General features: G+C 29.8%; 2 protein-coding genes across 3 annotated transcripts; both read right to left on the bottom strand.

Annotated features, from left to right (window-relative positions):
* Window positions 1-420: 420 nt before the first annotated feature.
* LOC138938714 (probable chitinase 2) lies at window positions 421-4690 on the bottom strand. Its single transcript, XM_070305905.1, has 9 exons — window positions 4681-4690; window positions 4182-4248; window positions 3354-3554; window positions 2841-3000; window positions 2449-2545; window positions 2165-2371; window positions 1853-2050; window positions 1515-1643; window positions 421-896 (listed from the first exon to the last, which is right to left on the bottom strand). The coding sequence occupies exons 2-9, from the start codon at window positions 4240-4242 to the stop codon at window positions 594-596; spliced, it is 1356 nt and encodes a 451-aa protein (XP_070162006.1). The 5' UTR covers window positions 4243-4248; window positions 4681-4690; the 3' UTR covers window positions 421-593.
* An 843-nt stretch (window positions 4691-5533) lies between these two features.
* LOC138939046 (trypsin eta) lies at window positions 5534-7057 on the bottom strand. 2 transcript variants are annotated; one of them, XM_070306515.1, is made up of 4 exons: window positions 6968-7057; window positions 6730-6864; window positions 6096-6227; window positions 5534-5855 (listed from the first exon to the last, which is right to left on the bottom strand). In XM_070306515.1, the coding sequence occupies exons 1-4, from the start codon at window positions 7049-7051 to the stop codon at window positions 5637-5639; spliced, it is 570 nt and encodes a 189-aa protein (XP_070162616.1). In that variant the 5' UTR covers window positions 7052-7057; the 3' UTR covers window positions 5534-5636. The 2 variants fall into 2 exon arrangements, with proteins under 2 accessions (XP_070162616.1, XP_070162617.1); XM_070306516.1 differs by lacking the exon at window positions 6968-7057 and adding an exon at window positions 6610-6632 and having other exon boundaries at window positions 6730-6833.
* Window positions 7058-13710: the final 6653 nt, after the last annotated feature.

The raw sequence follows: 13710 nt of genomic DNA, 5'->3' as shown, positions 1-13710 counted from the left end.
GTGATCGTCGCTAGGTATGTTACATTGATATCTTTCTATAATTAGCTGTATCGAGATTTCACATACTTGTAATATTTGAATTGCGATAGATAAAGATTGTTATTTTCTGATTTTGCGATGATTTGCGGCGCATCGACAAAATCCTATTAACACTGTAATTACAACATACAAAGTTTCACTTAAATCAAAATTTTCTCCTTCAAAACTTTCAGATTAAAATTAGAATCATTAAAATAGACAGTTTATTAAAATCGTTATAATATAATTTTGCTTATGTTCTTCTGTTAACATTATATTTCATGTATACATTATTTCAAGTATATCAATATATTTTACATCAAAAGGCAAGTATAATTTCTTTTCATTCGTATGACATATATATATATATATATACATACACATACACACACACATAGACACAACACAGATAATATGTTATATCGCAAACTAAAATTACATTCTTATGACATAACAAAAAGTATCAATAAACAAAAGATCTAATATAAACGCGAATGTTAGCACGCTTTAATATTTTTTGTTAGTTATTATAATTACTATCAATTATTATTTTTTTGAATTATATTCTTTGATGATTAAGATAGATTTGCGTAAAGAGAGAAATAAATCATCGTGATTGATAGCACAAACGCAATGTTCGAGGATAATTGTACAGACGATGAGTTTGGCTCTTTTGCTTCCTCATAGGGGAAGCTTTGTTTCTTTTCGGGTGGTATCGTGTTTGCCAAAATTGTATTAATAGATTTCATTAATGGGTAATCGTGTCCATCGAGCAAAGTCATGTCACCGTGCAGTGATGAACATTTCCCTTGGAAGTCGTCCGTGTCAATGCTCCATACCATTACACCTGCCAGTTTCTGTCTTTTTACGTATTCCACCTGATAATATTTATTAACTTTTAGATTTTTGAGCGTTCAAGATTTAAGAACTTGCGTGAAAAAAGATTGAATTATATTGTAATTATTATTAATTGATACACACACACTATCAATTAATAATAATTACAATATAATTCAACCTTTTTTATAAAAAATTTGGTTACTCAGAAATATTTGGCAATTTTTTAAAATTATATGTTGTATAAAATAAAAAAAAGGATTGCTTTTAATATTTCATTGCTTTATTATAAAAATATTCCTAAAAATTATTAATTTTTCTCGATTGATGACTGATGACCACGTATCTATTCGAGAAAAATTAATAATTTTTAGGAATATTTTTATAATAAAGCAATGAAATATTAAAAGCAATCCTTTTTTTTATTTTATACAACATATAATTTTAAAAAATTGCCAAATATTTCTGAGTAACAAAATTTTTCTCTCTTAGCTATAATATAAAAAAAGTTTTAAAAAGTATCCAAAATTTATAAGACTCAATATAATTTGATTAGAGATTCGAGATTCGTTTCTAGGGACATATAATTGAAATTCAATATAAAATTCAGATTTTAGTAGAAAATCATGTTTTATTAAAAAAAAACAAAAAAGAGATACCTTCATCATAATTGCTTTGCGATCATCGTAAACCACAACCTGATCTTCTTTAATCGCGTAAGCTGTGCTACTGTAATTATCCCATCCAGTTGTCCACTCTTGCGGATGTAATACCAATGTCTCACAAATCTGTTTAAAATATGTACAATTTATTCATAAATAGTTTATTTATATATTTTATAATATACATCTCCTTCTCACACATGCACGTGAGAAATTTTTTTACCGTATAATTTGATGTTACAAATATAAGGAGAAGTTACACAGAATAATTATGAAAGATATAAAAATTATAAAAATTCGATATGATATAAATATGAGAAAAAATGATTAAGTACCTCATTGAATCCCATAAAACCATTTTCGGATGTGTAAGGCCCTTTGAATCCAGTATCCAGACTGGGCAGTCCAATCGGGTTTATTTTTGATGTTTTTGGTATAGTTGTAAGAATGAAGGTTCTTCCATACATCGCCAATCCTAAGACCAATTTCTCGGCTGGCGCTCCTTGTTGCAATAAATGCGTAATAGTAGCTTCCTAAATATTAAAAATACAATTAATATATAATTACATGATTATGTCGTTATGTTGAATTTTGATTGTATATATATATAAACATATTGTTTCTCATCCGAAAATCATATTTCTTACCACACTTAATTGATCCTTGCTTCGCAATGGTGAATTTGGAAGAACCTGTTTGTCCCATGCTCCATGATAATCGTATGCCATGACATGAATGTAATCGAGGTATTTAGAAATTTCAGGGATATCGTATCCCATATCAATATAATCATTATTCGCGGTTATAGCTGCCGTCAACGAGAAACGATATTCTCTAAAGGCATGTCGCAGTTCCTATCGGGCATGATAAATAACGTGTTTATCTTGTTACGTAATAATAGAAATAATAATAAATTATAATGCTTCCCTACCTTTACAAGGCTAACAAAATTTTGTTTATCATATTTAGCACCACCGCGATTACTAGGAAATTCCCAATCAAGGTCCAGCCCGTCGAATTTGTACGTTCTATTACAATAAAATTTCATTTGCGAAAACTGAACCATAAAATAAAAACAAGGAAATATATAATAAGAAAAGAAAATAAAAGGGATTAATATAAAACAAAGTAAAGTAAAGTTTCAACTATCGATATAAATCGTAATATTAAACTAAACTTTAATTACGTATTCCAAAGTGGCAGTATCGATTATTACATTAAAATAAAAAAATTTCTAATAAATAACATTCTTGAGATATTAATCATTCGTTATGAAACATTTTATAAAAAAAATAATTGATATGAATATGGCGACGAACGCACCTAAGAAATTCAACAGTGCTGGCGATAAAAGTTTTTCTACTATCCGATGATGAAGCCATTATCGAATAGTTTATGCTGCCTTCGTTCCATCCGCCGATACCTAATGATACTTTCAAATCTGGCTTACGAAGCGCCGTCATCTTTCTGTAGTTACCAATTCCTGTATTTAATCGAATATTTTCATAAATTATATTTAAGAAATTTCAGCATAATAATATGACTCGAATAATTAAATTAATAAAAATCATCAAATTAATAAAAATCCGAAAAATTGAAATTAGAAAAAATTAGAATTAATAATTAATTAGTAACTTTTTTGAATAATTTAATATTTATATATCATCTCTTCTTACCTTGTTTTAATCATTTCTCCTTTTTTTAAATAACTTGATGCTGGATTTCATATACATTAGTAATTTTATTGGACAACTTATTCTTTAATATTCTATTCAATTAATTTTTTTAATAATTTTTAATTACTGTAACTTGATTTCATAGAGAAGTTGAAATTACCATTTTTCTCCATATCTGCCCAAGGATCAAGACTTCTAATTGTCCAATCTGAGGTATTTATACCAGCAAAGGCGTAAATTAAATGAGTACAATGTTCTGGGCGAAGATTTTCTAAGGAAAATGCACCATTTCCTGGTCTATAGGCTGCCCAAGATGCGACATAACAAGCAACGACTTTATCATGTTTTGGTTTTGTAAGTCCTACATAATAGAAAATATATTATAACAATATAATTTAAGTGATAACAGAGAAATTATTTTAGAGAAATGATAAAATATTTATTACTCCAAAATTCTGATTTCTCGAGAAATTTAAATTACATTCTAATACAACTTTCATACAGCTACAGCTTTGAAGGAAATGGTTTTAATTTAGTTAATTACACTTGAAATTAAATAAATTAACAAATTTATTCTTAGAAATTATATATAATATTATTTTTATAGAATTCTAATTTAAGGATTGATTACGTAAGGTTATTTATCATGAATGTTAAAAAATCGTAAAAAATAATATTCAAACAAATTTTTAATTAAATAAAAGATGATTCAGAATTGATCAATCCGTGTATGAAAGATATGCTGGAAGTTGATTCCGAGACACTCTGTATATACCATACATTCGCGAACCTTATGAAAATGTCGCGTTCCCATTATGTGGTATGCCGGCTTTTACTTTCGCTTGTTAATACGTAAAGGCGGGAATTTTAGTGTCCGAATACATATATAGTATATGATATATATATTCCACATTATTATATACAAATATAATATAATATCGTATTTATTAATCTCATAAAAATGTAGACTTTACACATGCTAACTCACCGTGAGTACTATAAGGTCCAAAAAATAGAAGTAGAAATGCCACGTAGGTAAGGAACATCATGGTGCACTAAATTTTTAATGCGATCTATTTAATATGCTTGACAATCAATAATATAGTATATCGTATTAGAGAATATTTTCCGTACTTTAAATACGGTAAACGCTAAAATTTCATAATCAATGTAAAACTATGTGTTATCATGATACAATTTATACATCAGACTTAGCGTTTTAGATTCTTTCATCCGCTGCGTATTTAACGTGACATTTAACATTTACCGTAATCAACAGACGACACTATAACAACGGATTCCCTATTACTGATAGAAGATTAATTTTTTTATATCACTTGCGATAACGATAATAACAGGAGAATGATGTCATTTTATTTATTTAAGATAATAGGATAATTCTAAATTCTTGTTGCTGTTATCACCAACAACGTTTTCAATAATCCAGATAACGATTACACATAGCTGATACTAATAAACTAACATACCGGCAGCGTTTCGTTCGGCTGTAGGCTACAGACTGTTAGGAATCAGATACGCTGGCGTCAGCCAAGCCAGATCACTTTCACTCGTAACTGTTCATTCTCAAGCGAAAGACGGAGATAAACACGACCGATGAGAAGGATGCATTTAGAACCTGTTATATATTGCCGGAAATTTAGTGTGTTCCACAGATTCTCTCTGTTAACTTTCTGGAATAAATAATATAACATCGTCTCTCCAAAGTATGTTCTGTGTAAGCTACAGAATTTACAAATAGATTAAGATAGTCTAAAAAAGAAAAAGGGGATGCAGGAAAAGAAGATAGAGACAAAGAAAGAGAAAAAAAGATAAGAGCATAGATTAAAATAAAGTTAATAAAAAAGAAAAATATAGGAAATGCAGAAAAGCAAGTAGAGGTTGAGAAAAAATAAAGAAAAAAAAGAAAGAGACCAGAAGGAAGAAATAGTGAGACCAATGAAGATAGTAAAACTGAAATTGCACAGTGATGGCATTCATGGCGATACTAATAATATCTTTTTTCGCTTATCGCTCTTTTGCCTTAAGACACATATTAACAAAAATAGAAGAAACAGCAGTAAAATGTACTTCTTTGAACTTATTGACAATAATGAAGCTTGTGATCGCAATAATCTCTTCTATTAAATAATAAATTCTAAAAACGTACTTTTCTGAAATATGGTAAAGAGTGTCGTGTGTTGTAATATTTTTATAGTTTCTTTATAGAGGTTATCTAATAGAAAATCTTTAGAGTAAATCTAATTCTTTGAGATTCTTACTGGAAACATTAAAAATTATACCTCCAAATGTTAGATTTGTATAAGCAATAAATAAGCAGTTTCTTTTTATTTGGCATAAAATCTTCAATGGTACAATATAATTATATAACACAGATATAGACTTTTCCTTTCGTATTTGTTTCTTACACATATATGATATTATATTATATTAATAAGTGACTATAAAGCGTCAAAATAATTATTATCGCATATTGAAACGAATATTCCGAGGTTCCATTTAGAAGAATAGTCTCGTTTAACCATTGTAGATAAAAATCCACGCGACAATATACTCCCGGTGAATTTTCACGGGCACACCCTTCACCCCAAGAGACAATGCCAATCTGCGTTCCGTTACATATCAGTGGTCCACCGCTGTCACCCTGAAAATTCGTTAAGTGTAAATGAACAATGAAATTAAAACAGGAAACGTGAAAATAAGAAAAAAGAGTATAAATAATATATATATATAATGTAAGACAGTATTAATATTCTTTTCATAAGACTTTTAGCACAAAATAAAACATTTGATTGTCTATTCTTAATTTTGTTAAAGGAATAAATAAATGCAAAAATATAAATACCTTTGGAAAAAATTCCAAATCTATAAAACTTAATCAAACCTGGCAAGCATCGCGACCACCTTCTGGTAGACCAGCACACAATTGTTTTTCCTTATGCACACTCGGCATAGGACACTTTTCTGGTGAAATTAATGGAATCCGAACATGTCGCAAATATGTACCGCTCCCTTGCTAATAAGAAATCACAAAAAAATCGATGAAAAAATTATATTTTGATCATATAATTCTCTATAAATTCGCACCATTAAATATTGTGATTCGGACGTTAAATATCTATCTAGCTTCAGACAATGAAAAAAAAAAAAAAGATACGTCATTTCTATTATTATACATTCTATCTATTATTATACATTTTTTCTATATTAAAAAAAAATTATTTTAAGAATTGTTTTAATTCAAAAATAAAAATTTTCTCTTTTAAAAAAGCGATAAGCAGCGAATGCAGCAAGATAAATGCAAAAATATACAGCAAAAATGCAAAAATTGAATACAGAACGAATATAGATGTCGAAAAAGTCCATTTTAAACACACAAAGAATCTCTACTAACTTACATCCCATCTCTTTCGGAAAGAATCTTTTTAGAAGAGAGAAGAAGCAAATAGTTTCTTTAAGAATATAATTTTTACATTGTTATATTGGATAAAGCATTTTGCAAAATCTTATCTACGTACATTTGAACCAGGTATGTGCCGACCCCATCCCACTACGACACAGTCTTCCGTATATATTTTGAACATATCCGTAAGATATGCCGGAGGAAGTGCGACAAATTGGATGTACGTGTTCCTGTAAAGGGGTCTCCTCAACTGTAAGAATGGTCGCGGATGACAGGAAACGGCCACGCAGTTGTTACAAGGTTTGCTCTCTTTATTATCGACACAGAATTATATACACGGCGTAAATAGTCACCCTGAACAATCCAATATCGTTTCGCATGTCGGAGAATTGAAACTCTGCGTGCGGCAATGTCTTGTCTATCAATTCCATCTGCATGGAACTCCAGCTTGGTAAGTACACATAGGTCGCGCCGGCGATCACATAAAACTGGCGTGGATTTTCCGCTATCCACGTGCCGTCGAACAACCGTCTTTAAACAACAACAAGTTGATTATATATCTTTGTTTCGTTTAAATACCAGAGCGGTAAAAAAAATTGAGGCGCAATCAAATGCAAAATGACAAAACTCATTCAGTTCTCTTTCTCTCTTACTTTTTTTTTTTTTCAAGAAATTAAGAATATGCATTATTATATATATTTAATAAAAAAATAAAAAGATTATAGTAATAAAATCTTTTTCCGATACATAAGTTTTGATAAAATAAGCAATTTATTTTGTAATTAATGAGAGTCGGCGCCTTCTATATTAACTTTGAATAGAGAAAATGAAATGAGAAAATAACATCATTAAAATAAATAAATAATTAATTGCATTAGATTTTTCTTTTTATGAACTCTCCTCTTCATATAAAATTATCTTCAATCGTTAATAAGGATAGAAAAAAAAAATAGGATCAAAATAAATCGGTTTTTATAGTTACGAAAGAGTCAATATTGGGAAATATTGTATATTCATTAAAATTATTTTGAACTTAATTACTTCTTAGGGAGATATCTGATTGTGCCCCAATTTTTCCTACGTACAATCACGGGCGGCCGAACTGACTCGTAAAACAGAGACTACACTCACGCAAACAGTAGTACATTACCGCTAGTATACAGTTAATCGATATACAGATAGATACCGCGACAGATATCATTGCCTTTAGGATCTAGCGCCGCTAACCTTCTCGTGAAATATATATACTCTAGACAGCACATCACTAGTCACAATCAGAAATAAACGAGATATAATTACGGCGGATGAATAGGATTGATAGATGAATCAAAACTCATTATATAATAGATATCTCGCTTGTCAACAGGCAGTTATACTTATACCCCATCATTATACTTCGATTTTCTCCAATCCTATTCATCTGCCATTGCTATACAGTTCAAAGGAGAATTCCATTTAGTAGCGAAAATATAAATTCACGAATGTTTCACATAGAGTTTGTATATGCGATATAAATTGGCTACCATCCATGAATATGTTTGAAATTTACACATTACACAATCATTGCTCCAATATATTTCTCTGCAATATTTAATAAAATGTGTAAATATAAATATGTGTTGAAAAGAAAGGAGTCTTTCTCCTGAAACATATTATAAAGTATTTTCTAAATAGATTACTGGAAATTTTAAATTGTTTTTCTTGTTTAGTTTTTCACAAATGGTAGCGAATTATATCTTACAAGACACATCTTAGTATCAAACACAAGCTTCGCTTTCTCATAGATAAACATGTATCTTACACATATATCTGCAGTAGCAAGGAGGTTAAACACGGCTACTAATACCTCATATAATGTGGTGTAATCCTAAAATGTCTTATATACCAGGGCATTTTCGATTCGCTTTATAAATACATATAATTATATTACCGAAAGAATACCTAAACGTAATTTACACTTCAGCTGAAAAATTTTTTCCATGATTCCTTCATGTCGCAAAACTTACTTTAAGTCTAAAAAGATTTAGATCACATAGATATAGATAGTTCCCGCGCATGTTTAAGGGTTAATTATAATGAAAACTAAGACAATCCTGTCAGACTTTTAAAAAATTAAAAATGAAAGTAAAAGATATTTATTGACCTATATAAAAAAAAATATCGTGTGAGAACAATTGAAATTTTTAACTTTGAATAAGAAACAGGTGATAAAAAATATATACGTGTGTATATATGTGTGTTTGTGTGTAAAATGTTTTTCATCAAATAATGAATATAAATTGAAAGTTCACTCAATCTTTCTCATATTTAATTTAAAAAATTATAATTTACACCTTTTCGTATTGCAATATAATAAATCATATCACAGGAAAGTACGAAAAGATAAATTCGCTGTACGATATGGCAGTGTTCCATAATTATAATTGGCCATAAAAGCCTTTATAAAAATTGATAAATTATATAGCCCCTAATCATGTACACGCTGTTACACATATTACAAGTAAACAAGCAAGAACATGAAATCGACATTATATATATGCACTAAATTAAAAACTATCGCAGTCAATATTACCACAGAATAAAGCTCAGAGATTTAGCGTGCACTGTATTAACAACTTTTAGTGTGTATACGATTTTGTTTATACCGAAAATTTCATGCAAAATTCTCATTTGTATTTTATCCCGTAGCTTCAGAGGAAGCCATTGTGTTTTAATCCTGTGATATATCTCGGGGATCTCCCTCCCGAGAGGGAGAAAATCCCATATTATCTTTAATTAAACATTACATCTTATACATCCGAGAATTAGAGTTTGCATTGGAAAGAATGTATAGGGAGAGTGAACAAATTGAAATAGCGAGTGTTAAAGCCCCGGCTAGAAAAAAGAAAAGAGAGAAAAAGACTACACCACTTCCCGCGACGCACATAGCGCGAAACACAGTCTTATGACACGCACCTGACCATGCAGTGAGCGGCGGACAGGACAAACCTACAGGCGACGTAAGTGCCTCCGCACGAGTGGCTAAAGTGTCGGCGTTGGACCGAGACCTACAAGGAATTGACTTTGAAAAATTCGGATTCGCCGAGTCCGATTCGAATCGGTCGCCCTTTCAACCTTTATGATCTTATTTGAATGCCAGCGCAGAGCATGCTCGAGACTATTCGAACCTCAATTTCATAACATATTTTTTTGTATATCTAATATCAAAATTTACCTTTGGTAATCAATTATTTGATAAAAAAAAGCTTTATTTAAAAAGATACTTAATTTAACCGGTTTCTTTTCTTTTAATATTTATTATGTCTATCATTCATTAGTAAATATATTCTCTCTCTTAATGTTAATAAAAAATTTCATAAATTTATATATATTTTGTTCAGAAATATACTTCATTCAAGTATCTTTTATTTTTTCAAAAATTTAAATAATATATCTTGTTGATCCTTTTTCTAACGTTTGTATCCTTCAAGGCAATACATGATTATTTAAAAATTAAAGTTTCGAAATGTCTCGAAAGCTTTGCGAGTATTGATGTTAATTTGTTTAATTAACAGGAGTGCTTATAAGGTACATCAGTAGGCCATCAGTAACTATCGAATGTGTATAAATAAATTGCACTGCGGAAATCAGAGACATTTAAATTACATGATAAAATTATACCATATAAGATTTTATAATAATAGAAATCTCGAAATAAAACCGGCATTATATGTTCTTATTCGAATTAGCTTTATGTGATCGTATTTACTTGAAACAAACCGAGACACACAATCCAAACTTTTTATACGTCGTCGTCGTATCGTTTATTTCGAGCTATTAAAATTGGCATTTTATTCAAAATGCTATCCATCAAAAACACTAAAAAAGAATTGAATAAAAATAGCTGAATATCTCTCAAACTGAAAAAAACTTTATGTAAATGTTATTAATTTTTTATCATGTAAATCTCAAAGTTGACATAAGGCGCTACGTAAAACGCTTTCATCCCGATTTTTTGTGCAACTGCCGCGTTTTTTGACGTCACAGTCATACTATATACGCACATTCGTTAGATGTGGGCCGTGCAATGTGGAAATACTGATATCCCTTAAAGGTTAAAAGTTAAGAGGCTGAAATGGGCGCGTTGCACGCGTACGATGAATGGATAATTCTTGATGCTGGTGATCTCCCCACCGACGATGCGCACCGCTACTTTGTCGGCCGTAAGCTCTCTCGACGACATGCTCGTTTCGCCGCAAATCACCAGGGAAATCGGACAGATATAGGATATTAGGACGACCACTGCGAGGAGCATCGCGTGTAAACCGTCGTAAAAGTTTAGCGAGATCTTCCATTTTCTGTGCTACGCTCCGTCGACTTTTGTTTTCCGCTTATTCATGTCAGATCTGTTTTTTCTAACTATACTTCTCTGCATTTTCCGTTCTTTCAATGAAAATAAATTATATGTAGTCTCTCTAGAAAAACGTTTAAAAAAATTTCCTTAATCAGAAAATTATAATTTATTTTTGGAGGGGAAAGATAAAAAATTTTAATTTTACATTTATCGTAGTATTATTAATGTATTAGAGTGCTAAAAATTGAATTTTTTCCATGTAGACAAATAAAATCATATACCAAAGCTTCAAAACAATTTTATGTATAGAAAGTGTAGCTAGACACAACAAATCTACATCAAATTTGCGTTATAATAAATCTCGAGTTTTCGATATATTAAAGTGAACGCTAAAAACGAATAGGAGTAGCTTTATTAAAAAGAATGAGATCGTTGAAAACACGATGTCAATTCTCAATATTTGCTTCCCAAGGAATATCGCTTGGTAAAGTGGAACCTGCTTGAGATATTTTCTAATTTGCAGATAATATGAAAAAGGCACTTTTCAATTAAAATATTGTTACTAAGCTTTCAAACTTTGCTTAGTTAGTCGATCGATGCTTGCTCTTATACGTTATAAATATAATAAAAATTAAAAAATTGTATATATTTTACTACAAGTTTAAAAGCATGTAAGAATTTGTATGCAATTGAATTAGTTATCTCAATTTTAGCAAACAGTTGCAATCTGAAAGACGCGTAAAAATTTATTAATTATAAATATATTTTTTAGTCTATAAAGCACTACATATTTAATGTTGTTCCCTAAAATGTTTCCTCTTCCTAACTACAATAATGATTAATTTATCTTTTAAAAGTGTAATTTATTTTCTTTTTTTTTTTTTAATCGTAATTTGAAATATCTAATCTCGCGTGTAAGTGTCTACTTCTAATTTAGCTACAGACTTATGTTCGTAAGAATCAATTTGAAGCTAAGTTTTTTTTTTTTTTTAGATTAGTTTCTAATAGAGACAATGATTCTGTTTTTCGATAGTTCTAACGCGATCAAGATTAGATTAGTACACACTAAAGCCTCGAAAAACATTATTTGCGTTCACTTTAATATAACGCTCACTCACGTAATCCCTTGTAACTCTTAGCGTTTCAAGCGTTAAAAGTATTACCAGCTTAAATAGTTATCAATATGTTATTAAACTACAGCCAATAATATACGGCTGTTCAAAGTTGCTGGTAATTATTACAGGTACTAATAGCAAAGAGAGAGGATTAAGACTTGTAACCAGGAGCTGTAGACACAGATAAAAGATAATCTCACGTACACATTTAGTCGTAAGAAACCTTGTTTAGTGATATAAAAGATGGTATCGTATCAAGTTTTAAATGTCGTATCGACAAGTAACGCGCCCAATAGTGTTTCAAAAAGTTGGCCGCAAGCACAACGACCATGTAATCGCTACTTCTACTTCTCAAATGGTCGAATCAGAGTTTGGCCAGTTCATCAGTTTCAATTGGTTTGAATAAAATTATATAATGCATTATTTTTTCAATTACAAATAAAAAATAAATAACAGTGACACGATTAGATTGTGTACATATTGCGCGCTTTATCATTTAATTATATTATTAGGTATAACAATAAGTGACTCGCACATTGATCAGACTCTGACTCGAATGCCTCTAGTTACTTCTATATTCTTCCAGTTTTCTAGATGCCAAGCCGCTGCCACAGTGTTTTTCAAGCTTGCTTCTTTAGTAAAATACATTGAAGAAAGTTGTGATATAACACTATATTTTCGTACGTCCCGTTTCATTGATATTCTTCAGTTTGTTATACGTGAAATATATCAAGAAATGAAAGTAAAAATGGCCTAAGCGAGTATATTTGTGATTCTCACTTGTAGCTCGTTGCATTATTACATAATCTATTATATAAAATAATAATTTATTAAAATAGAGAAAATAGTTTATAAATATATCTTAATATATTAACGCAAGCAAGAAATCTAAATATAAAGCCATTATACTTGACTTATGCCATTCTTGCTTTGAATTTCTTATGTATAATGTTTTCTACGGAGCACTAATAAGAGCTCCGAATTAATGATGAAATGATGGTGAACATTTGTTCTAATATCTATGCTCTATTTTACGCGGGAAAAAGTTGTTGCCTCTTTAAATTATTGTCGGAAAGTTGATTTCTTCGATATTATCGAACATCGTAAAACGGGGCGTATAATAATAATGTTTTGTGCGTAATACAAATTAAGTATTGAAATTAGTTTTATTTTTATTATAATCCTAATGAATTAAATAAGGAGAAAATATTATTCCCATAGAGAAAAATTTATTAAGGAAAAACGAGAAGATGATGTCGAAAAATTAGATTTTTTTGCTTTAAAAGAAAAATGTTAAACTGATTCAATGGATTGTAAAGCGTTTTTTATGGTCAACAATTTTTATGAAAATGAAAGCACAATAACAAGAACGCATTTGCTAGCTTAAAAAACATTGTATTTCTCCAGCGGCGAGGCGGGAGTAGATGAAATGTTATACTATGCGTATCGGAAAACTATATCGTTTTTCAAAGTAATATATAAATTACAATAGTGATATAACAGAGTATCTGACAATAACGTTATTATAGATCAGATCTTCACATGTGTATTTAACAATAAAGCTATATTTTATTTTAATGTGGAATAAACTCTGATTCTTTAAAAGATATATTAATTAAGTTAACAATATATATAATATATATTTATG

Source organism: Polyergus mexicanus, unplaced genomic scaffold (assembly GCF_030449975.1).
Source record: "Polyergus mexicanus isolate NDT 795.1 unplaced genomic scaffold, iyPolMexi1.0 SCAF_13, whole genome shotgun sequence".
Classification (NCBI taxonomy): domain Eukaryota; kingdom Metazoa; phylum Arthropoda; class Insecta; order Hymenoptera; family Formicidae; genus Polyergus; species Polyergus mexicanus.
Note: the sequence above shows the minus strand (reverse complement) of the source record. Positions and strands in the feature narration are given on the sequence as shown.

What these genes read in the sequence shown, in the direction of transcription:
- LOC138938714 (XM_070305905.1), bottom strand. Translation starts at nt 4,242, where the DNA reads ATGATGTTCCTTACCTACGTGGCATTTCTACTTCTATTTTTTGGACCT. An exon ending in ATTTTGTTAGCCTTGTAAAG is followed by an intron (nt 2,372 to 2,448) that starts GTAGGGAAGCAT and finishes CATGCCCGATAG; the next exon opens with GAACTGCGACATGCCTTTAG. An exon ending in GTTTTATGGGATTCAATGAG is followed by an intron (nt 1,644 to 1,852) that starts GTACTTAATCAT and finishes TATTTTAAACAG; the next exon opens with ATTTGTGAGACATTGGTATT.
- LOC138939046 (XM_070306515.1), bottom strand. Translation starts at nt 7,051, where the DNA reads ATGCAGATGGAATTGATAGACAAGACATTGCCGCACGCAGAGTTTCAA. An exon ending in ACGATATTGGATTGTTCAGG is followed by an intron (nt 6,865 to 6,967) that starts GTGACTATTTAC and finishes CCATTCTTACAG; the next exon opens with TTGAGGAGACCCCTTTACAG. An exon ending in GGCACATACCTGGTTCAAAT is followed by an intron (nt 6,228 to 6,729) that starts GTACGTAGATAA and finishes ATTTCTTATTAG; the next exon opens with CAAGGGAGCGGTACATATTT.